Source organism: Brassica napus, chromosome A8 (assembly GCF_020379485.1).
Source record: "Brassica napus cultivar Da-Ae chromosome A8, Da-Ae, whole genome shotgun sequence".
In the NCBI taxonomy this organism is placed as follows: domain Eukaryota; kingdom Viridiplantae; phylum Streptophyta; class Magnoliopsida; order Brassicales; family Brassicaceae; genus Brassica; species Brassica napus.
In genome coordinates, this window is record NC_063441.1 from 16847762 (window position 1) to 16872483 (window position 24722).

At 31.1% G+C, this 24722-nt stretch overlaps 5 protein-coding genes, 2 long non-coding RNA genes and 1 pseudogene across 7 annotated transcripts; 5 read left to right on the plus strand and 3 right to left on the minus strand.

Moving 5' to 3' along the window:
• The first annotated feature begins 85 nt into the window (after window positions 1–85).
• On the plus strand, window positions 86–3488 carry LOC125577099 (uncharacterized protein At4g38065-like). The gene has a single exon (XM_048737854.1). It carries the CDS (start codon window positions 1272–1274, stop codon window positions 1950–1952), a length of 681 nt encoding a protein of 226 aa, XP_048593811.1. The 5' UTR covers window positions 86–1271; the 3' UTR covers window positions 1953–3488.
• LOC125575558 lies at window positions 2097–3488 on the plus strand (annotated as a pseudogene).
• On the minus strand, window positions 3301–4651 carry LOC106361380 (protein CURVATURE THYLAKOID 1D, chloroplastic). Its single transcript, XM_013801115.3, has 5 exons — window positions 4410–4651; window positions 4037–4221; window positions 3798–3902; window positions 3649–3720; window positions 3301–3547 (listed from the first exon to the last, which is right to left on the minus strand). Exons 1-5 carry the CDS (start codon window positions 4549–4551, stop codon window positions 3476–3478), a joined length of 576 nt encoding a protein of 191 aa, XP_013656569.1. The 5' UTR covers window positions 4552–4651; the 3' UTR covers window positions 3301–3475.
• A 4563-nt stretch (window positions 4652–9214) lies between these two features.
• Window positions 9215–11546, plus strand: LOC106359930. Its single transcript, XR_007315408.1, has 4 exons — window positions 9215–9458; window positions 10314–10871; window positions 10965–11145; window positions 11242–11546. It is a non-coding gene; the product is annotated as an uncharacterized LOC106359930 (long non-coding RNA).
• Window positions 11547–15306: 3760 nt separating this feature from the next.
• On the minus strand, window positions 15307–18962 carry LOC106359929 (ATP-dependent 6-phosphofructokinase 5, chloroplastic-like). The gene is made up of 12 exons (XM_013799548.3): window positions 17731–18962; window positions 17614–17656; window positions 17464–17537; window positions 17230–17341; window positions 17005–17100; window positions 16809–16910; window positions 16621–16695; window positions 16391–16531; window positions 16077–16298; window positions 15924–16004; window positions 15724–15852; window positions 15307–15643 (listed from the first exon to the last, which is right to left on the minus strand). Exons 1-12 carry the CDS (start codon window positions 18024–18026, stop codon window positions 15476–15478), a joined length of 1539 nt encoding a protein of 512 aa, XP_013655002.2. The 5' UTR covers window positions 18027–18962; the 3' UTR covers window positions 15307–15475.
• A 2177-nt stretch (window positions 18963–21139) lies between these two features.
• On the minus strand, window positions 21140–22203 carry LOC125577101. Its single transcript, XR_007315409.1, has 2 exons — window positions 21714–22203; window positions 21140–21629 (listed from the first exon to the last, which is right to left on the minus strand). It is a non-coding gene; the product is annotated as an uncharacterized LOC125577101 (long non-coding RNA).
• Window positions 22204–22242: 39 nt separating this feature from the next.
• Window positions 22243–23045, plus strand: BNAA08G16040D. The gene is made up of 2 exons (XM_013799546.3): window positions 22243–22329; window positions 22438–23045. Exons 1-2 carry the CDS (start codon window positions 22315–22317, stop codon window positions 22831–22833), a joined length of 411 nt encoding a protein of 136 aa, XP_013655000.1. The 5' UTR covers window positions 22243–22314; the 3' UTR covers window positions 22834–23045.
• Window positions 23046–23815: 770 nt separating this feature from the next.
• Window positions 23816–24687, plus strand: LOC106359926 (classical arabinogalactan protein 3). Its single transcript, XM_013799545.3, has one exon. The coding sequence runs from the start codon at window positions 23991–23993 to the stop codon at window positions 24420–24422; it is 432 nt and encodes a 143-aa protein (XP_013654999.2). The 5' UTR covers window positions 23816–23990; the 3' UTR covers window positions 24423–24687.
• The last annotated feature ends 35 nt before the right edge of the window (window positions 24688–24722 follow it).

Sequence of the window (24722 nt, forward strand, 5' to 3'; positions counted from 1 at the left end):
CAACTGTAAGAAAGTTCTTAAATCCAAAAGTTGAATTGATACATTTATTGTTGACTACTTTAGATATACACACAACTACAACAACTAGTAATGTTTACTGGAGTTCATCTTAAATCGGTTCAAAATTAAATAAATTTCTTTAACTGCAATACTTTTGTTTGAATAAGATTATGTGCCCATTAGTCTGAAGGTTAAAATAAGTAATCTATTAAACATAAACTAGAAATTGACGTGTACACTCTTCCGGCGTTTATTTTTATTTTTTATGAGTAAATATTTATTTTTAATAGTCAGTGATATACTTTAACATTTATTAAATATCCAAAACAATTATATAGTGTGAACGCGATAATTTAATCTATTGTTTTCAAATTATATTTGTATCACATTTTGTATAATATATTTATGTTATTAGTTTTGAGCTCGAGTTCTAGAGTGGAGAATATATTGTAAAATAGCAATTCAAATATTATTTTTATGAGTAATTGATCTATTAATAAATTTGGTACTTACATGTATAATTAAATTTTAAATTATTAGTAAAAAATAATTAATGAATTAGTTAATTATGTAGAAATTTTACTTTATTTTGTTTTATTTTCAATATATTTGAAAAATATACTTATCAGTAATTAATTAGAAATGATTAAGGTATATTATATACTTGTTTTAAATGATGGAAAGGTAGTTAATGCTAAAATTTAGGAATAGTTAAAATCTTAATGGGAAAATCTGTAAATTTTAATTTAATAGATAGGTTATTTTATTTTTGTACTTAAGTTTTAATAAGATAGATTTGTTATTCAAAATTTATGCTTCATCTTTTAGTAACAAATTTAATGAAATATACAACCAAAAAATATATAAAACTTAGGCAACAAATTCTATGATTCTTACATATTAAGATATAGTTGACTGTGCAAATCTATTTTATAATTTATTCGTGAAATTAGATTTTGGACCGAAATTCATAATTCTTAATATGTAAAATCACATCGTTTAATATTAGTTCCGTTATGAGCATCGCTCAGTTATTCGCGGGAAAATAACGATGATTCAAAAATATATTAATACAAAAGAGTAAATACATGTTGATTGGCTGTAGTAGTAAGACTATACTTCATGCATTAACTATCTTCACAGCCTTTAGCCCTTTACACACAACCACATCAATATAAAACCATAGTGTCATTTGCATAAGTATACATCATTTCTAATCTCAACAACCAAAACACTCCTATCTTCTTTGTAAGTCCCTCGTGGTTTCTCATATGTCTACCATGGGAGAGGTTACCGTCGGTTCACAATGCCATAAACTTCTCGACATGCGCGACTTTACTGGCGCTAGGCATCTTGTTAAGATGAATAAACAGTTAGGCAAAGATTGGCCAAAACTTGACCAAGTTGAAGCAATCTGCGACGTGATCATCGCCGCAGAGAACCGGCTTCCCAACGGGTTTATGGATTACTATGGAATGCTTCGGGCGACCCGATTCGGACCGGTGGTTTTGGATGATTTCAGGAGGTTGATGAAGCTCCTAGATTGGAGGTGTAATGGTCTCCCCTCTAGCCAGGAAGCTGCTCAATATGCCTACCAAGCCTGGTCGATGCTTTCTAAGCCCGTCATGAAGGCCAGATACGATCTCGACATCTCCTCCCCGATGGTCAGAGGCGACAACCATGTCGGGGTGGTTCAACTAGGGTTTCCTGAAGGCAGTTCCTTTGTCCCCAAGGAACAGAACCCTAATCAGGATATTGGTCGTGGGAATAACAATGAAGTGGTGGTTATTTCTGATGATGACGATGACGATGATGGAGATGGAGATGAAGACATTATTACAATGGCTCGAACAGCGAAAGTGTTCAAAATAAATGGAAAGAGAGTGAAGTTTATACCATTGAAGAAGAAGAAAAGAAAGGATTCTTCAACAAGCAACGTGAGGAAGACCTAGTTTTTTTATTTATGATTTTAAACCTAGTTTTTTTCCAGTAATAAAACAAAGATTGTAATTCCCATTTTCTTGAGAATCTCAATCTTTATTGTATTATATCTCCTTCTTGTTTTTTTAATCCTAAGTTAATTATTACAAAATATTTCCGTGCTTGGTATCCATTAATCACCCATTTATTACACATTTGAAGATCTTCTCATTGATATCTTTGTCATTATTACAAGGCTTTTGGTCTTTATATTTATACACAACAACAAAACATTCCCTCCATTGTTTTTATCGATCTCTCCTTTCTCTTGGTGTCGCCATGGTTTTACTTCAACAGGTAAGTCTCTCCCTGTTACTTTCTCTACAAGCAATCAAAGTTCATTCATCTCTGAATCATGTCTTGCTTGTGTAAACGCAGTTAGAGCAAGGGATGCGTCCACTTTCTCAGCGTTACAATGTAACAGCCTATTCAACAACAATAGGAAGAAACTTCTTCACAAATGGAGCCTCAAGCAGCAACCTATTCTCCTCCAGAGGGTACTCAACCAATGCAAAGCCAAAATCGAAAACCGAGTCTAAGGAAATGGCTGCAAAGAAACATAGCGACGCAGAGAGAAGAAGAAGGCTTCGGATTAACTACCAGTTTGAAGCTCTTCGCACAATTCTTCCAAACTTAATCAAAGTAAGTTTAGTTTATGCATTCCATTACACCAAATGGTATATCAATATATTTAACAATTTTGTAAACTTAACAGCAGGATAAAGCATCTGTGCTAGGAGAGACTGTCAGGTACTTCAAGGAACTAAAGAAGCTGGTTAATGAGATACCAACCACACCATCTTTAGAAGACAGCTTGAGATTGGGTCAATGTAAGAACATAGACTTTGCGAGAGTGGTGTTCAGCTGTAGCGACAGAGAAGGGCTAATGTCTGAGGTGGCAGAGTCGATGAAAGCAGCGAATGCAAAGGCGGTGAGAGCTGAGATGATGACAGTAGGCGGAAGAACCAAGTGTGTCTTGTTTGTTCAAGGTGTGAATGGGAATGAAGGTTTGGTTAAGCTCAAGAAGGCATTGAAACCTGTGGTGAATCGTAAACTAGAGGGGACAAACAATAACAATGGAGGATCGTTAATGTTGCCTCAGCAGCAATGAGTACATATCTCTGTTTCTACTAGTGCCATTAGAGAAGGTAGATAGATTAGATGTAAAAGTATATAAAAGCCCATGTGTTATTGAATATGGGTGGATACATACTTAACACAGTCTATTATATTGTTGCAGCTCTTTCTTTGTGAGTGATTGCTACATTATTAAAAAGAGGTTAAACAAGTAATCTTCCTTTCCTCACTCCACCACATTCATTTTCTAAAAACTCTTCTATATGGATCAAAAGATGTTCTTCAACACTGTGAACCAAAAAAAAACAACGACCAACTATTTTTTCCTAACAACAGTTCAGTGGGAAGGCAAACAAGTTTTCTTTTTCATTCTACACAAGCAAGCAAGCAAAAACAAAAGAAAAAAAAAACGAAATACTCAATCACTATCAGAGCCAAGAACTTGCTTTTTGATTTCACTAATCTTTGTCTTGAGTTCTTCTCTGTTACTCTGAAAACAAAGTTAAAATTCTTGTGTTACTAAACAAGAAATGAGAAAATTGCTGATTTAAGATTTATAAACTCAATTGATAAGGAATGTTTATTACATACCTTGAATAGCAAGTAACGTGTCGTGAACCAGAGTGTGTATCCGAGACCAACCACTTCCATCAGCTTAGGTAACTGAACCATCCAAATTAAATGTTACTATAACAAGTGTTTGGAAACAAAAACAAAAAGTATGGCTCGCGGTAACTAACCAGAGGGACTGATTCGAGTGAACCAACGATTGCAGAAGTCAAGTAGATAGCAAGTATCCCACCAAACCCATAGAGAACGATTGAATAAGTGTTGTCTGAGTCCAGCTGCATTACCAAACCCCAAAACATTCAACTGATTCTTACATTTCCGTAATCATAGTCAGCATACATACGATGTAGTCTATGAACAAGAGGCATTTCATACAATCAAAACTCTAAGCAGATGGTAATGAAAATACCTTGATATCGTTCAAGAACTCTAAGGAGGCTTGAGTTTGCTCGTCTTCAGCTTGAGCTTCACTAGTAAAGTTATCCTCTTTGTCTGCAACTACTCCAGGCTTCTCAAGAACAAACTCATTAACTCCCGTTGACGTGTCTTCAGACACTGTTTCTCCTGGAAACTTTCTCGCACATCGCAACGTGTCTTTTCCATTGGAAAAAAAAAAACACAAAATGACAGATGACATCAGACACCAAAGTTTCTGTCTTGATGGCAATTGGTAATAAAACACTAATTCAAATAGCTAATCAAAGCCAATCAATTCAAAAATGATACTTCTTTATAGACAGAAGAACACAATCGAAGGCGAGAACAACGAGTGAATCACGTACGGGACTGAAGACGGAGAGATGGAACGTTTCCCTGGGGAGGGAGTGAGATTCGACTCACGGGGGAAGTGTTTCCCGTTAGATATACGTGGCGGCTGGTGGTCGGAGGGAGGTGAGTGATGGTGGTGACTGTGGAGAGCTCCATTTTCGTACTGACGAAGGAACCAAAGTGTCTTCCGGTTTTAGAAGTCGGTGAGAAGAAGGTAAGCTTTCCTCTAGGGTTTTTACTCAGTTAATAATATTTGGGTCTTTAAACTCAACCCCAATTATAATTGTAATGGGCCTGCCCCTTTTTTAAATTTGTTATTTTATTGACATAAACTATATTTTTTCTTGAGAATTTTAAAAATTATCGTCAAATAGCTGTGTCTACAAGAGTACAACATCCTTTGAATGTAATGCAGATTAAATGCAGATTTTTGGATGCAGATCAATCTACATTTTATTTACCATTCAAGTTTTAATTGCAGTTCATTAATATTGCAGATTAGATTGCACTGATCTGCATGCAGATTAATAATAGTCATTAAAATGTTGATCTGTAAAAATCAAGAAAAAAATGCTGGAATTTATACAGATCACCAATGAATGAAAATCTACTTTTTTTTTTGTTAATTATTAATAAACAATGTACTTTGTATCATCTACTTTCTCTTACTTCACTACAAGTCATAAATAATAATATTTACATTGATAGAAAAACATATATACCATAGTTCATTTTATTTTTATTCTTGATAATAAGTAATATAATTTAAATAACTAATACTTGTTTATAAATTGTTATTTTATAATATTGTATATAATTAATTTAACGAAAGCTTATTTTTTTATTTTTAATTTAAAATTTATTATATGTATTTAAGAACTTGTATTTTCAGTTTGGATATTTCATTTTAAATATTTTATTTTCTAAAATTTAAACAAATATGATAATTAGTAAATTTATTTATCAAATAGAATTACATTTGTTTTGTATAGTCGTGTTTAGGCCTGTTCAATTATATTTATCTTTTATAACATTTTAATTTATATTTAGTTAATATATTTATATTTTTATAATTTTGTTTCAGTATGTAGTTATAGATGTTATTTTCTTATCGTAGTAAAATATATGACCAGTAAAAATTAAAAAATTAATTAATATTTTATATAAATAAATATAATGAATTATGTTTTCAAATTATACTTTTTCAAATTCGAATTTTTTTATTTTTTATTTTTTTTTTATTTTTTCGATTTCTTTTTAATTTTTTCAAAATTTATTTTTGAAAATCGAAAATTATGTTTGAAACTATTTTTTAATTTTCTTTTAATATTTTTTTAATATTTATTTATATATTAATTTGAATCCTAAATTTCACATTCCAAAAACCCTACTCCACCCCTCAACTCTAAACCGTAAGTCTAGATTAGTTAATTCTAGGGGTATAAGTATCTTTTACCCTTCATTAAAAGAGAGAGTAAAATTGATTAGTGTAAACATGAAAATTGATATCATGAATGAGGTATTTGTGGCAATTTCCCATGAAGTTTTATATAATTTTAAATTTCACTTTACTTATTGAAATGAATATATTTATTGATATTTTGTCAAAATGATATTTATTACTTATTTATAATAAGTTGTATTATGTTTAGATATTTAATTTTCATTAAAAAAATCAACATTTATTTAAGTACAATAATTTATCGAATTAGCTTGATCTGCATTTGTTCTGTTTGATCTGCATGGTTTGCATTTGTTCTGATTGATCTGCGTTTTTGTTTGATCTGCATTTTCTGAACTGCGTTACCCATTCGAAACCTTATTTTGTGCAGGACAGCTTTTTTATCACATATCTTCTTCTGCATGCAGTGGTATGTATTTTTTATTATTATAACTAGAGATTTTTTCCGCGCTTCGCGCGGATTATGTCTTATAAATTTATTTTATTTATAATATTATTTGTTAATTTTTTTCTTTTATATTAGCTTCTTGTTTTTCCAATGTTAGTTTTTCTTAATTTAAATTTATATGTTAATAATTTTTCATTTTTTTGTTGTAGATGGAGAATTATATTTTTTATTGATGGTTTTTTGCATGTGATAGTGACATAAACTTTTTGAAATTTTAAAATAATATTATATATAGTACGATTAACACATTAAAGAAGAGAAACATATTCAGACACATTTTACACAGGTTTTATATGCATAATTTTAAACATTATATATGTATATATTATAAGTTTGAAACATGTAAATGCTTTCTAAAGCTAAATACTTGTTCTGAGTTTACATAACTTATCGAAAGTTTTATCTCTTTTTAAATTCAAATCACAGAAAAAATATAAAAAAGTCAGTATAGATAGGTTTTTTGGGCTTTTAAATCAACACTGAAAAATGACATGAATCATATAACAACAGTTTTGTAAACAACTGGATAAAATTTGACCGAGCCAAAGATTTTCACACAATATGTTCTTTCTTCTTAAAATTGCGAAGAGCCTATAGGCACAAGAAAAAAATCATAATTTTTGTTTTCACTTATATAACATTTTTTCTCCTTTACACACGGAGTTTATTACACTGCTATAAGCAATGTAGAACTCTATTCATATAAGATTCACATCTATGCATTTTGACAAAGAAGAATTTCAGCCATTTTTAGTTTCGGAATGTACCAACTTCAGTCATATACACTATATTTTCTCTATGATTCAAAACTTATAATTTTAATATATGTGCAGATTTCCATGTGAAAAGGCACGCACGCCATCTATCATTCAACCTATTACTTTTTCCAAAGTAAACACTATAATCCTCGTTTGGTTAGCTCCACAAACTAATCTCTTTGGATCAGTTTATCAAAAAATATGGATACTAATGTCAGAAAAGAATATAAACACTATCAACAATACATATTGGCACAAGAATATTTGGTTCAAGGAACATATTCCACGTAATGCGTTTATATCATGGCTGGCTTTGCGGAGAAGACTGCCAACCAAGGATCGCTTGAGGCGTTGGGGATTAAATGTCTCAGGAACGTGCGCCCTTTGTAATCTGGAAATAGAGACTCACCATCATCTCTTCTTTGAGTGCTCTTTCTCTCGCTTGATATGGGAGCCTTTTGCTGCTGAAGTTTGGATTTCTCCTCCGGCTGATCTACACTCTGTTGCAGCCTAGATCAATCAACCTCGCGTCAACGTAGATGCACATGCTACTCCAGTCATCAAGCTCTACTTTCAGTCATGTCTCCTCACCTTCATCAGTCATCCTTGCCTCTTTCGACCGTATGATGCGTGACCGTCTCCTCTCTTACCCGGTAAGTTCTTCTTTCTCATCTTCTCTACTTCTTTTTATATTTCTTGTATAAGACTTCCTTAAGGCTTTTTTTACCTTGAGTTGTTGTTGGTTGTTTTTGTTTCCTTGCTGTAATAAGTTGTTTAAAAACAACAGTGTAACCTTTTAGAAAATAATAATCTTAACATCTTACCAAAAAAAAAACAACAAATATTGACTTATTTATGTGAATATATATTTTATTTTAAATCATTATAGTGGACGAATAAAACACCATAATTTGTACAACAAATTTTCTTAGATTCACCTCATCATACTCACCATTTTACCATTTTAATTACATAATTTTACATGAGCTTCTTCATCCTTCCCGGTTATTTTCTCTTTATTTATAACTACAATATAATGTTATAAATTATATATATTATAAATTAATAATTTATTTACCCTTAAAGTCTAACTATTAAAATATAACATAATTCAATATAGATATATGATTCTATTAATAAATTAGCAGTTACAAATTTGAAATTTCTAGAAATATCAAAAGTTGTATGTTAGTTAATTATTTTCTAAATGATATTTATTTTTAATTCTTTTTAGATGAGAATATTTTGGCTGAGGTGGATAGTCTCAAAAGCCTTGAATTTAGTCCCTTTTATATAGTAGGATTTGTTCTGCAATTTTTTTTTTTGATTGGGCTTCAGTTGCAGAGCAATCTGCATGCAATTTTCTCCTGCATTTATCCTGTGTTTCTCCTGCCACTCATTCAAAGCCAAATTTATTTTTAACTAGATGAATTTTAGTGTTGTAAGAAGTTAACCTTAATTTCATCATCCGATAAATTTCACATTCCAATACAAGTAGACAAGTTAACACAGTATTCAATATTATTCATTACCAAAAGTTCTATGGAGATTGAAGAGAATGGAAAGAAGCATGGAAAAGGAAAAGGAAAGTGTGGAATGTTGAGTGATAACTGATATAAGAATTTTGATTAAAATAAAACTGTTATAAGAATAAGGTGGTAGATCTTGGGACAGTAGTAAATTTTTTTTAAGTTCTAACTGGTGATCATTAAAATAAAAATACGAATGAGTAGAAAATGAATGAATATGAAGAAAATAAAAAGAATGAAAATAAATGTTTGTTCTTTTTGTTTCATATCAATTTTGATAAAGAATGTTTTTTTTTCCGATAGTTCCTTCAAATTAAGAAAATGACAAAGAATCAAACGCAATAAAAATTCTCCATAAATGGTGTAATTTAAAAAAAATGAATAAAAATTGACTATTTTCTTTATTTTCCTATATCACTATTTAGACCCTAAACTCTTTAGCTCTCCACTTCTTGTTTGTTTTCTCTCTTCACATCTATATATATATAAAGTATTGTTTGACTTTCTTCTGTGCCTCCACGTCAGATCCAGCCTGGAAAGTCGAGCTCTTTCGCGCTGACATGTGTCACGGATTCGCAAAACTCGGCGTTTCATTTATTCGGGATATTGGTGACTTGCGATCGGATGGGCTTTACTCTTTATTCTCCCTCCAATAATAGTCTTTGGATTATAATAATAACTGCAACTATTTGGGCCGTATAAGTTATTGTATCTAAATGAAAAAGCCCAAATTCACATGAAATAAAAACACCTAATGTAAACACTCTCATTCTTCTACTGCCGTCAGGTCAAATCCTCTTAATTCCACCGACTATAACTTAAATGAGATGTAACGTTTCCGTCTTTATTGAAATTTCATCTTTAAGGTGGGGGTATTGGATTTAGAAATTTGATAGAATTTGAAGGAATTATAGTTTCCATTAAATTCTAGTGTTATTCAATTGTGTATTTTACCAATTCTTTCAAATTCTTGTGTTATTCAATTATGTATTTTATCAATTCCTTTAAATTCTAGTGTTATTCAATATTTAGTAAATTTAATAGGAATGTTATTTGAAAAGAATTTAATGGAAATGTAATGTAAAAATACAAAGGATCAATTCCTTGCTTTTATGATGGAATTTGTCTCTCTTTTATTTTCAAAGAACGGAGACTTTCAATATCGATGAAATTGTTCATCATCGAGCATCATCTTGTCAACCGAACTGTACGTTCGTGAACATTTGGCATGTTCGTGAACGTGTTCTCACATTTTTCATTTCTGTCATCAAGAATAGTACGTAAGTTAAAAAAAAATGCATTTTGTTTGATTAAATTTCAATCAAGCACAATCATAAAACAACTATAAACTAGTTCTTATCCATCTTTTGTATAAATTTTTTAGATTACTTCTCCTATATATATTATCATGTATCTATCACTTCTCAAAGCAAAAAAAAATCTATCTACAAAAGGTAAAATTTTCCCAAAAGTTTTTTTTTGGTAAAAAAATTTCCCAAGAGCTACTAGTTTTGTATTTTGTTGTTATCATTAGTTCATAGCGTTAATGTATTATCACTTGTATTCCATCAAATTTATTTACATTCTTTTAAATTCCATGATAAAAAGTAAACATAAGAATTACTCAACTGCATTAAAATCTCATAAAATCTTTTAAAATACTGCAAAAATTATTACTTGTGAATTCTTTCAAATTCCCGAATCCAATACCACCCCCTAAGTTTCACCATTAATTCTCTAACTCAAGCTCTCCCACGACGATTGGTTTTAATTATCTCTTTTTTCACTTCCATTGTAAGTCCCTAATTTCTTCAACTATAAATAAGGATGTAGAGTACTAGGAATCTCACTGATTCATACAAAACCCTCAACAATGGCTTGGTGGCTGATTACAAGGGGAACGCTTACGTCACCAACTCAGGAAAAACTTCATCTGGAAAGTGGATCATGACGCTGTAGCCTCAATCTTCTCCAGATCGCTGTGATCTAACTCGCAGCCGCTGCTGGCTGAAGCTGACGCAACTTTCGCGATTTCGGTTTGAACGGAATTGTGTACAGCAGCGAAGGATATCTCTTGCTGGTCTTGGTGGTGAGAGCAACACATGGAAGATGTTTAAGGTCAACGAAGAAACCGGGACGGCGAGTATTGTGTTAATGAATGGAGATCTGGCTGCGGCAGATGTGATGTTGAGGAGACGGGGAGAGATACGGTTGTGGTGGTGTCCCAGAAGAAGCTTTGGTTTGTTCCGAGCCAAGATAATATGGATATAAAAAATCAGGTAAGTGATCATCAATTTCTTATCAGTACAGAGGATGTGTTTTCCTATACTGTTGCACTTGGAGTCTAATGTTACTGAAGCGATTCTTAGCAGAACCTTCTTCAAAGACTTTGAAGCTTCTGGGTTTCAGGAAAACGTGTCAACCCGGATTGTAAACCTTAAGAGGAGGAACAAAGCATTTCTCTGCCGAGAGTAGCCAATATTGTGACCGGCAAATGAGTGACGTCGTTTCAATGCTTTACTAGAACAGAGTCTGGCCTAAACAGCTTTAGAGGTGAACGATTTGTATAGTTTTATTGGTTAATTGAAAACCAATTGAACCGGGTTTATTTATTACAGGGGTTTGTTTTTTTTTTAAACATTATTACAGGGGTTTGTTGGTGCGTCGAAGATGGTTTGGTAACTATTAGCTAACTTGGTGAACATTGGTTTGCAAATCTTTCACGTGGAGGAAGTCAACCGATCTGATCCTGTTTACATGGAAGCAACTGGTGACTGGTTTAAGGGTCTGGTTCGAGCTATGCTTCAACCAGTTATAATATTGTTGAGGTCTGATTAAAATTGGGGATGACTTTTGTGAGTAAATAATTGAAAGATGACAGCGACTTTTACAATGAAATGTAAGATATGTGCATTTTTCTTATAAAGATAATTTACTCTTTTTTTAGCCTAAAAGATATTTAATTTTCATATTGGGTCATATGATTCAAACAAATAATTAAAAGATTTACTATGTCAGCTGCCTAGGTTTTAACACATCAGTACAATTCTTTTCAAAATTAATAAAACTAGAGAAAAAGACTAGGATAGCACCAAAGCAAGTTTTTGTTCCCAAAGTAGCACTCAAGGCTCAAAGTCACAAAAATAGGTTTCATTAAAGAGGTAATATACACTTATACCCCTTGGGTTAATTAATCCAAACCTTAGGGTTTGGAATTATGGTTTAAAATTTTATAAAAAAATAAATACTATAATAAAAAATAAAAATTTTAAAAACAGTTTCAAAAAGTATTTTTAAATTATAAAAAGAAAATTTGAAAAAAAAAAATTTTGAAAAAAAAATTTCAAAAAAAAAATTATAAAAATTTCGAATTTGAAAACATATAATCTGAAACTACAAAAATTTTTTTTTTTTTTTTATTTATTTTTGTTTGTTTATTTAATTTTAAACCAAGGGTATTAGGGATATTTTATCCTTTAATGAATGTCATTTTTGTGACTTTCTCCTTCTAGTGCTATTTTTGAGACATAAACTTCAAAAGGTGCTATTATTGACAATCGCCCATAAAACTATCTCATATATATTAAATTATTTTAGTATTTAAACCAATCTATTAATAAAATATTTAATAACCTATAAATTTTTGTAATTAGTTCTTTGGTTTTCGTCCAATTGTTTTGCACTCATCATTCTAACAACATACGTTAACTTAGCAACAACTACATAATATAATTAAAAATTTCAAAAATAAATAAAAATACTTCATAAAAACAAAATAGAAAAATAATTTTTTTTTCTGGTTCATCAAATTCAAGGTAACAAAAAGGAAAAAATAATCTTACAAAATTTTCTTCTTTTCTGTTACCAAATTTAACCATAGAAAATTATTAGAAAAATATCGAAAAACCATAATCAGTTATTAATACATAATAAAAATCAGAAAATTAAAAATAAATCAATTAAGATATATATATAACAATGAAAATGAAAATTTAGTTAAATTAACTTGAGTTTAATTAAAACTAGATTTTGACCCGCGCAGGCGCGCGGGTGTATATTTTGAAAAATATGTTGATATTTGTTTTTCATGTAATTATTAGGATTTGGAAAAATGAATCCGAAGAACATAACCGATACCGATCCAAAGATATAGTACCAAACCCAAACATAAATTGATTAAATATTCTAATTATTCAAAATTTTGTTATTTAGAGAACCGAATCTGATCCGAACCGAAGTATTTGGGTATCCGAATTTATCTAAAAATAGATTTATATACTTATATATATTAATTATTTTTAGATTTAACGTATATAAAACATCAAAAATGATACTTTTAAATTGGTTTAAATACTTGAAAATATATATAGATAGTCAAAAGTAAATATCTGAAATAGTTAAAGTATACTCAAATCACCAAAAATACTTAAAATAATTATTGATTTCGTATCCAAAATTTTAAATCAAGCCAATTGATATGTTAAGCTTAAGTATTATGACATATGTTATTCAAATTTATACGTAATATATTATTTTATTTATACATTTTGAGAAATTTAAAATATATAATGATTTAAGACTTTAAAAATAATTTAAATTAGTTATCCAAACCCAAACCAAACCCGCAAAGATCCAAATCGAACTCAAACCAAAATTTAGAAACATTCTAATAAGGCTGAAATCTTTGACCCCGAAAACCCAAAATACAAACCGATCAGAACTAAACCCGTATGGGTATCCAAAAGCCCATCCCTAGTCATTATTATATATCGTATTTTATCATCATATAATTAATCGTATTTTATATGTACTATCATATAAGTAATCATATAATTAATAGTATTTTATACATACCATCATATAAATAATTACATATATTATATTTTTAAAACTTAATATGAAATATGAAAACCATAATTTGAGTTGGTATTTCAAATTGGGCTTTGTATTATATTTTTCTTATATATATTGACAATATTTTTTTATAATGGTTATTGAAAAATAGTTTAGTAAAAATCCATTTTTGAATATATGTATATTTTTGAATCAATTTTTGAAATAAATCAAATTTGAATTATTATTTTGATTTGAAATATGTATATAAAGTTTAAATTTTGTTTTATGGTTAGTTTAGAAAAAAATTTTTTAGGGAATTAGATTGACCCATTTTGGTATATTTTAAAAGTGGCCTAGATAACTTTCAATTTTTAAGAAAAACATAAGCCCATTACTTTTTTTCTTAATACTACTATCCTTGTTTTCAAACAAAAATATTTTTTTTAAAAGACTGCAATCCATGTTTCCAAACACTCCAAATTTTTAAAAGTCCTATTCAAATCTCCAAACACTCCAATTTTGTACTTGAGTTTTAATAAGATAGATTGTAACCATCAAATAAATTCAATGTAAATACATTAAATAATCCAAAATGCATAAAATGTAAAAATAAATAGAGAAAAATAATTAGAACAAAAAGATAGAAATCAACTTACGTTATTGTTAAGGTTTTACCAAATCTAGACCTATAAAAATAAGAGCATTAACTCAAGGAATTTTAATTTATCTCACAAAAACTAAATTTAGAGAACTAAAAGATTAATAAATATGCATAAGTTTCTAAATAAATACAATTTCATTAAAAAATATTTATGATATTTTAAATTTTATTAAAACTCATGCCGATGAATCACAGTTTTTTTTGGAAATTACCGAAAAGCATAAGTTACAATAATTACATAATCAATACAAGTATTATTCAAAAATTAGTTTGGAAAATAAGATCTAACATTGCTTCAATCAAATAATCGTAACTATCATACAGTTTAACATTTAGGAGATGTACTGAATCTGAAATTTGAAATGATTTGATTTTAATGAGTTTTTAGATGATTTTAGATGAATATTAAAATTTGGTGTGATTTTGTTAAAGAACTCTAGAATCTCATCTAAAACTATGGATTTTGATTTTTATTTTAATAACTAAGAAACCTCTCTCAAACACCCTAAAAACATTTAAAGCACTCTAAAATCTCCAACTTAAATTTTGTTCAATGACAGTTGATTTTAGAGTGTTTGTTAAAATGACAAGTTCAATAACACTGAATTTTAAGTATGTTTTAAAATCATCTTTTGAATAACATTGGATTTGTCACTTAAATACAAATCATCTAAAACTGTTAGTCGAATACACCCTAATCTCCTAATACTTATATAAACAAAAATTCACATTGCTCCGTTCAAACAAATGTAATTATCTATATATAAATTTTGTTAACAATGAGTTTGACGCTTAATCTTCTAATATCTAAACAAAGAATGTATAACCAAAATTTTAACACAAAAAAAAATATAGTTACAATTAAATTAACAAATATAAATGTATTCATAGAACTTAAACACAGTAAAAACTTATAATTTAAGATTAAAAAAACAACAATACTAAGAATTTTAAAAAAATTAGTTATATAATTAAAATTTGGTGTGCACAACATAATCATATTCACGGTCAACTTGACACAAAAGAAAATTAACACAAAATTATATCTTTTAAACAAACCGATCCATCAAATCCCGCGCGTAGCGCAGAATTGCCCTAGTAAATCATATATACATTTTTATTCAACTGATGTGCAAAGTGAATAGATACTCGAATCTTAATAATGAGATATAAACCTAAAGGTTCTGAGTCTCGAAAGAATATGAATAGTCCAGTAATACCTTCAGAAACATTTGCTCTCTATACATTTGTACAGAAACTTATGAAAGTCTTCTTAGTTAACAAAAGAAGATAAATCTGCTTTAGTTTTTTTTCGAACGAGAATTCGTGTGTTTGGTTTTATTCTTCTGAAAAGCTCCAAAAAGAAGTAATAAATGTGGATAAAAATTACAAAAAATCAGGCTGGCCTGTGGAAGTTAAGCAACGATGCCACATTCGACTATTGGGATCAACTGATTTGTCATAAGCAATCACTTCAGGAATGGGTAAGTAAGCATAATGATTGTTTATTATCCCCACAGTTATTCCACTGTACCCAGCAAAAGCTCCATGAACCTGTGTGAAAGAGAGAGTGTGATGTAGATCAAATGTTGTTTAAGCATCGTAGACACAGTTTTAGTATATAAAGACTTTACAGCGTTTTGTCCTAAGACCGTGCAGAGGATTCCATCTGATGCATTTGCACGTACAGCTCGGATCATGTATGTTGGATCTATATACTTCACATCTGCCGCAACACCAATCTCCTTGAAGTACTTCTTCGTCTGTATAATACAATGTCGAGGTGTCAGTTTATTTATTTCGTTTATAGGTAATCCAAATGTCACAAACAAACCTCTTGTTGAATGTGCACACCGATGTCACCGAGTACTTTGTTTCCAGATGCATCTTTTGCATTTGTATTCTCAAGGAAACTCTGTAATAATCAAAGAAAAGGGAGAGAATTTTAATGGTTCTTGTTCATCTAGAAGTTCTAGATATTTAATACCTGCCCTGCTCCTTCCGCAACGCAAACTACAGCAGAGCCTTTTGTTTCGATAAGGTAGTTCAGATGTTTCAGTACACCATCAGGTCCATGGAGGTTGAAAGGAACCTCGGGAATGAGACAAATGTCGACTTGTCCACTCGCTAAGGATGCTTGCATGGCGATGAATCCACTGCTACGACCCATCAGTTTCACAACGCCTATGCCATGGTAAGCACTATGTGCCTGATCGCAAGGACCATACAAAGTAAAAGAAAACTTTTTAATCTTGTTTCTGACGTACTTCATGTAACTATTGTTCTATTTCTTTAAAGTACCTCGATGTATGCGGAGTTAATAGCTCGTTGTGCTTCTTCAACAGCAGTGTCAAACCCAAATGTTTTATCCATATGCAAAATATCATTGTCAATTGTTTTCGGTACACCAACCACAGCTACCTTCATCCTTCTTTTGACACACTGAACAAATAGAGTGTAAAAGGGTAACTAAATCAAAGCAAAAACTTTGTTCGAAGGTTTCAACTTTTTTTTTTTAAATAAGTAGCAACCTCATTGTGTATAGCATTGGCACCAGCATGAGTTCCATTACCACCAAGCACGAAAAGCATGTTGATTCCTCTCTCCTAAATTCATTTTTTTTTAAATGCTGTCAAAAGTCATATTCATACTGCATGCATGTATATCTAACAAGAAAACGTTTTAAAAAGTTTATCAAGTGAGAATCTAAATGATTCACCTCCATGCTGTCCACGATCTTAGTAACAGTCGGTCCTCCACGTGAAACCCCGAGCAAACTTCCACCGGAAAGATGAATGTTCTGCACCACTTTTCTTGACAACTAACAATCAAAGTCCAATATATTAGTCTTCTTGGCTAGCAAGCAGTTTTAAAAAGACAAAAGAGCAAGCAATGTTCTTTGAAATAACTAATACAGGGATTTCAGGTAGGTTCTTATCAGAGAAGCCACGGTAACCAAAAGGAATCCCAACAATGTTCTTCACACCATATATCTCTAAAGTGATGACAATCTGCCACATTAATACAAGATCTTATAAGAAACAGAACAATTATACTACAAAATCTTATTAAAAAAAAGAACAGTTTGTTTTCAGATGAATAAGAGGTTTTCTTATCTCTACACGGAAAGCAAAACTCACAAGTCTAATGACATCATTAAGACCAGGACAAAGCCCACCACAAGTAACAATAGCTGCCTTCACATCCTCAGGTCTGAAGTAAATATTTTCCCGTGGCCCAGCACGTTGAACCCTAAATGATCAATCCTTATAAACTTCTATTAGACAAGCTTAATCACAACAATAGTCCAAAACTCAAAAAAAAAAAAACTTGCGAAGAGTTACTCTTGTTTTGAATCATGTTACTATTATTACCATTGCTCAATCCAAGTGCAGTCAGGATCAATACACACTGCTCCAGCAGAAGCTGGTGATGAGTAGTTTATAACCTGATGATCAAAACCAATCAAATATTAATTTTGCCCTAGATTCTAATTGTGCTGATTTAGAGAAGAATAAAAGTACCTTGAGGAGTACTCTATCTTTGGTATTAATGTACGTCGGAGACCTGCCGTAGAAAAAAAATACAAAGTTTAGACCTAAAACGATCATGAGGTCATTGGATTATGGAAACTACGTAACCTCATCTTGACACAAAACGTGGAAGGGATGGCTTCTGCATCAGGGAACGCATCAGTGATATGAGGGATGCTGAATCTCTCCTCGAAGTCTCTCTGGTACTTTAGTTTCCACTCTGGATCGCTTAGATCAATAGCCGTTGCTCTCGCAGCCGCCACCGCCGCTACTCGATGAAATCTTACCGAATTTGTCGGAGATCTCGGTTTAGGGAGGATCAAAGAACCAGGCCGGGCAGACCGGACGAGGAGGGGGTTCTTGGGAGATATGCACATGGTGGCCGAAGAGATAAGCACATCCATGGAGAAGAATGGTGTGATCTCTGCCTTTACAGTTCCTATTTTGGAGGGAGGTTTAGGGGTTCGTTGTAGTTTTTAATTGGTTTGGTTTTTACTAGGTATTGATTGTTGAGTAGCTTTTGTTTTTGAATTTAAACTTTTGTTTTAAAATTAGGTTTTTGGTTTTGGATTTTTGGTTTTTATATTTCAGTATTTTAATGGTTTTTAATTTTAAAATTTTACTTATAATATTAAGTTTTTAGTTTTATTTTTATTTTACCTGCTACAGTTTTTTGTTGTTGGTATTGGTTTATCTAATATTTCAAAAAAATTTGACTTATGATTTAAGTTCTTGATAAATTTGAAATTATTAAAATAGTGATCACGAAATTTTATAAATAATACCAAAATATTAGTTATAAAGGCGTATATAAGTTCATTTCATGATTTAAATTTTTTTATTTTAATTTATTTATATATATTTATATTGATAATATAAGAATTATGTGTTTTCAGAAATTTAAGCGCGCAGTTCGTTCATAATCTATTTTATTTTAATTTTCAAACTTGCCTTCATGAACTCATGAAAATGTAGATATCTCATTATATCACAATGTAGTGGTACATGTAAATCATAATATATAATATGTACATATGAATATATAAATGAGACTATCATATAACTCACTATCGATCTTTATTCTAATAAAACAAGAAATATTAAGTTAAAAAAACAACAAATATTCCAAGATACAATATGAAAACAAATAATAAGATTTCATTATTATTATTTTTCAAAAAAAACGTTAAATATTATTATAAATATTTACAAAATAATTACTAAAAGATTTAATAAAAATGCATAGTAATGAAACAGCCTCCATTATATACTATTTGAAATTGATTTCTTAGCTCGAGGATCAGCACAATCATTTGTTGTTTTTTTGCAGTATTTCATTGAGTAGCAAAAAAAATTAACAAGAATAAGATAGTGTGTTATTTAATTAGTTGAAAGAAACAATTTTGACTTATTCAGTTTAAAAAAACAATTTTGACTTATAATGTGGTATGTTATGTATACTTCATTATCAATGGGAAATCATTTCTAACCAATTGAAGATTATTAAATTATAAGAAAAATTAAATGAATTTTGTGATACAAATTTAACTGATAGCTTTTTTTATTTAAGTTTTGTTTGCAATGAACTGCTAAATTGTTTTTGACCAAAAACAAACTGCTAAATTGTAATGTTGCAATGCCTTACAAGTGACTTATCAATAGTTTTCTTCATTTAAATAATGTAAAAATTAATTTCTTGATTTTCTCCTAAGAAAATTGTTTTAATTACATTGAGTCGAAATTTTATTTTCTTGAGATAATAACATAAAAAAATGAAATGTGTTCATCTAAATTGTTTACTGATCCCAATAATGTCATTTGAAAACAAATTGTTGAAGGAAACAAATTGTTTTTGTCATAAAAAGTTATATAGAAGAATAGCATGTGTCTTGATTCAAACATGTGAATCGTCTTCTTTATTTCTCAGGTAGAAATACTTGAAAGCAATCCATAGCAACCTTATAAGTAAAGAACTGTCTCACCAATATAATAAAAAGACAGACATAAGCTTCACTTTAGTCTTTAGATTCTGCACTTACAAATATTTGGCTCCACAATGCTTCAGTGGTTGTTTAGTTAATGGGCCACTTAAAGCCCTGTTATTAAGAACTGTGTACAAACTTTGACATGTCTTAATTGGACCACCAACTACAATACCGGAGCCCACAGCGACCCACCAAGACAAATGTCAATGTCAATACGACACGGTTTTATAACGAGAGACTTACATAGAGAGACACATTATGTCTTATGTTTACGCTTGGAGACACATTGTCTAGTTGACACACTTTATGTGTACAGTTGTTTTATTTTGGACAGAAATGACCTTTCCTTTGAATAAGCTGAAGAATATTATTTTTAAAGAGGCATCCGAAAGCTAACTAGATTTATGTTTGGTTGCAGTTAAAATTAAAGGTTTAAACGGTTTGAAGACGTAAAAATCAACGTACAATTCAACAACAATTGAGTTAGTTAGTTATTTTATTTATATTATTATTATTTTTCATTCCATTTTATGTTTATTTGTTCTTTTTCCAAAGTTTAAGACATATAAAGCAAAAATAATTAATACTATAAATTATAATTTCTTTTTCTCTACATTTTAACATCCATTTTCATATATATTTTTATAGATTTTAATAATTATATAAAAATACGTGGACACGAGAAATGTGGACAGACAATTGTGGACATAGAAAAAAAAATACATGGACACGATAAGTGTGGACAGAAAATTGTGGACATAGAAGAAAAATACGTTAACAATGATTATTTTTCACTCCATTTTATGTTTTTTTGTTTTTTTCTCCAAAGTTTAAGACATATAAAGCAAAAATAATTACTACTATAAATTGTAATTTCTTTTTCTCTACATTTTAACATCTATTTTCATATATATATTTTTTATATATTTTAACAATTATATAAAAATACGTGGACACGAGAAATGTGGACAGACAATTGTGGACATAGAAAAAAAACATGGATACGATAAGTGTGGACAGAAAATTGTGGACATAGAAGAAAAATAAGTTAACAGTTATTATTTTTCATTCCATTTTATGTTTATTTGTTTTTTTCAAAGTCTAAGACATATAAAGCAAAAATAATTACTACTATAAATTGTAATTTCTTTTTCTCTACATTTTACCATCTATTTTCATATATATTTTTTATATATTTTAATGTGGACAGAAAATTATGGACATAGAAAAACAATACATGGACAAGAGAAGTGTGGACATAGAAGAAAAATAAGTTAATAGAAAAGATGTGGACATATAGATGGATGAAAAAACGTTAAAAAAAACTTTTATTTTCATTTTTTAGTTTTTTTCTGTTTGGTTAAAAGAATTATTTGGTAACATATATATTTAGTTTGTAAATAGTTCATATTTGAAAAATATTTATAGAGAGAAGATAAGCGTGGACGGCTACATGTGGACATATAAACATGTAGGAGTACATGCGTATGAGTGTGGACGGGTAATCATGAACGGTTATTTGTGGACAGATATGCATGAACATATGCATATGGATAAAATATACATATGGATAGATAGACGTGCGTGGATCTGTACAATGGACAATTATTTGGTGGTGATTTGTGTTTGTGTGACAAAACATATATGCCAAACAAAATGTCAACCTTATGAATAATGAGATATCAAAAGCATAAACAGTTAGCAATGAAGCTCTTATCCTTTTCCTCAGCAATGTTCCAAACACCATCTTCATCTAATTCAATTTCAGAGGTAGATGGCTTTTCAACAGATAACCATAAAGGTAGGTCTTGAGACAAAGAAATAAAATGTTTTAAAAAAACACAGGATAAGAGTATTTCCGAATGCAAGACGGAAGAGACATAAACAGATACCTTTGTGTACTGATTCTTTACACGGAGTGAACCTGAGAAGAAAACTAAATCTATTGTATATATGATGACTTGCATAGAAGAGAAATTGGGACGAGAATACACACTCATACTCCAATTGTTGTTCCAACTGCTTCAAAAATTAACAAACGAAAAGGGAACAAATCACCATCAATAAGAACATGAATAGGAAAAAGTTTGAAACTTTGTCTCATACCAATCATTGCACGATCTACGGCTAGAGTTGCAGGGTTTGTGTCTTTGCAGATTTGCAGAGGTTCTAAGAGGAATTGCAGCGGCTCTAAGAGAATTAAAAGTGTGTATGGCGCCAGTGGTTGCTCGTGGTGAAGAACAGAGCCCTCTGTCTGAGCTAAACGAGATGATGATTGGTTCAAGCCTTTTGCTGGAGCTCAACGAGAGAGGGAGAGTGGTTCCGTCGGTGGGGTTTAGGGATGTAGCTTTCCATTAACGATAGATATTGTTATTTAAGCGGATTAGAGATTGTGATTTGTGAGAATTGGGGAAGTTAGAATTTTATCAGTTAATGATTTTGTTTTTAAAAAAAAAAAAATCTGCTTAGTTACAACAAGAAGGTAACGAGAGAGAAAAAGCTTTCAAGGGTATAATGGACAAACGGTAAGACAAATGTGTGTTGCAAGTGGGATGTGTTCTTTAGTGTAATTAGAAAGTCAAAATGTGTCCTCCAATGTAAATTTCTCTTTTATAACCCCATTTACTACGAATCAAGTGAGAAAAAAAAGAGCTAGACACAAAGGGGGACCGCCTCATAAAAGAAAAGAGAGACATCAAATTGTGCCATGGACCAACATAAGGTAAGTGAAAATTATATTTACACACACCATGACACATGCATGTAATGTAATCTTCTTGATGGAAAGAAAACTAGCAGTTAGTTAATGTTTTTATAAGTATAACTGTAGGAGGATAGAAGACTCTTATTGTCCAAAGAAGAAGAGAGGATTCGTGATGAGCTTGAAATGGAAATCGAAAGAAATTTGGAAGGAGAGTTCAAGGATGGGATCTACAATCTCGCACTCAAGCTGCGCAGGCTGTATGAACAAAGAAGGGAAAGAGAAGAGTCGCTGGATGCTTCAATGAGAAAGAGCAAGAGAGTACTGGAGGTGAACATTAGCATAAAGATGGAAGGAGATACCAAGATTGAGATCACTGAGAGGAAGAAGGAAGTAGACAATGACAAGATGAAAAAAGCAGAGAATCTGGTTACTAGAAAGAAGTGTGAAGCTGGTGAAGATAAAACAAGAAAGGAGAAGTTGAAGAATCCAACAAGGGCTCAAGAACTCAGATGGAAATGGTAAAACAGATTGATTGGCCTGGATTTACTTTCCTATTTGCTGGTATCTATATGTTTCCAATATTTATCCTAATTAAACAAGAGTGAAATAAGGATTGTGCATGCATATCACATTGTTCATTGAGATGGTAAGAGGAAAGCACACAATCTCTTTTACTGCCATATAAAATTTGAGTTGTTGCTACAATATCATCAAACAAGATATTGATTTATTTATTTTTGGAACACAAACAAGATATTAATTAATAATATTATCCTAAAAATAAATATGATTTGGAGAATATTTAGCAAAAGAATTTTATCGGTGTAGTAAGACATATTGTAAGTGATCAGGACTGGGAATCAAAAATATTGTTATGCAAGAATGCGCCAGGTTATATATATCACAGACTGTAAGGCACCGGCTTGAACCCCAAATGCAAATTTAAAAGATTATCTTACTGTAAAAATATCATTTGGATATCTCTCAGGATAATATAAACGTCATAATCATTCACAGATATTAATAAGTTGCCTGTCTGCCTCATCGTAACCTTAGTGGGAACCAAGTATATTGCGCGTGGTCTTGACTCTTAACATAATTAAACATTTATAAGTTAGATATTTCAAGTATATCAGTTGGCAAGAAGTACGTCATTTTCTTAATTCCATGTAACTTGTCTATTTAGACTGCTAAAAAGAAAATTTTGACATCTTTTACGCCGTCAAACATCAGGGTCCATGGTAAATGTGACAAACTCGATAAGCAAAATCATTATGAATGAAGCTGCATTGACACGATAAACCAGGAAGTGTTGTTACAAACTGTCAACAATAGCTATTTAGCAATTTTAAATCTTGCACATTGTTATCTACAACTCTTTAACATATTCATATTATATGCTACCGTTTGGTGATCCCCCTTGTAGACGATTCTTCGAGAGACTTGGTAAAGACTACTGGTTTTGATATTCCAAATCAATAAATAAATAACTAAGAGCTGTATATCCATGTATGTGCTTGCATGATTAAAATGTCCAGAAATTAAAATAATCATTCCAAAATTAGCTCTATATATCAAAACCCTTTCCTCGTTTCTCCACCACCAACGAAGACAAGAGCCTGCTCAATTTCTCTATTGTTTTTTTCCGACAGCCAAAAAGAAAGTTAAAAGAGAGACCAATGGCAGCTCTTAAGACATTGCAAGCTATGATCTTTCTTGGTCTATTGGCCACGTCCTGTATCGCTCAAGCTCCTGCTCCAGCACCCATCATGCCTCTCCCACCGGTAGAGTCTCCTTCTCCCATTATTACACCAACCGCTGAGCCACCATCTCCGGTACCGGTTGCTTCACCACCGGTTATGGTTACCGAGCCAACTCCAGCTCCGGCGACTCCTCCCACCGTCTCATCACCAACAAAGTCTCCTAAAACTTCCCCTGTCGCTTCTCCCCCCAAACCAGAAGGTATGGCTCCAAGCCCATCAGTCCCAGAACCAACACCAACACCAGCTCCGGCTCCTGAAGGACCAATTGCTGACTCAGCATTTACTAACAAAGCTTTCCTTGTGAGCACCGCCATTGCCGGAGCCTTGTACGCCGTCGTTTTGGCTTAAGATAGCCTTGAGTAAATTACACTCTCTCTCTCTTTCTCTCTCTCTCCTCTGTTCTTTCTTATCATGATTGGTTTGACGGATCTCTCTGTTTTCTATTTTTCTCTAAATACATTTTGTGCTCACTTCCACTTTGTTGATGTTTCTTTTTTTCTCGTCTTTTGATTCTTTTTAACTCTGATGGACAATGAAACAACTCCACTCATTCTTCTTGTTACATCATTGTGCCACTAATAAAATTGAAATCACTATCTAGGCTTTGACTTTATAGTGGCTGACTTAGAAATATATCTGAAAATAGTT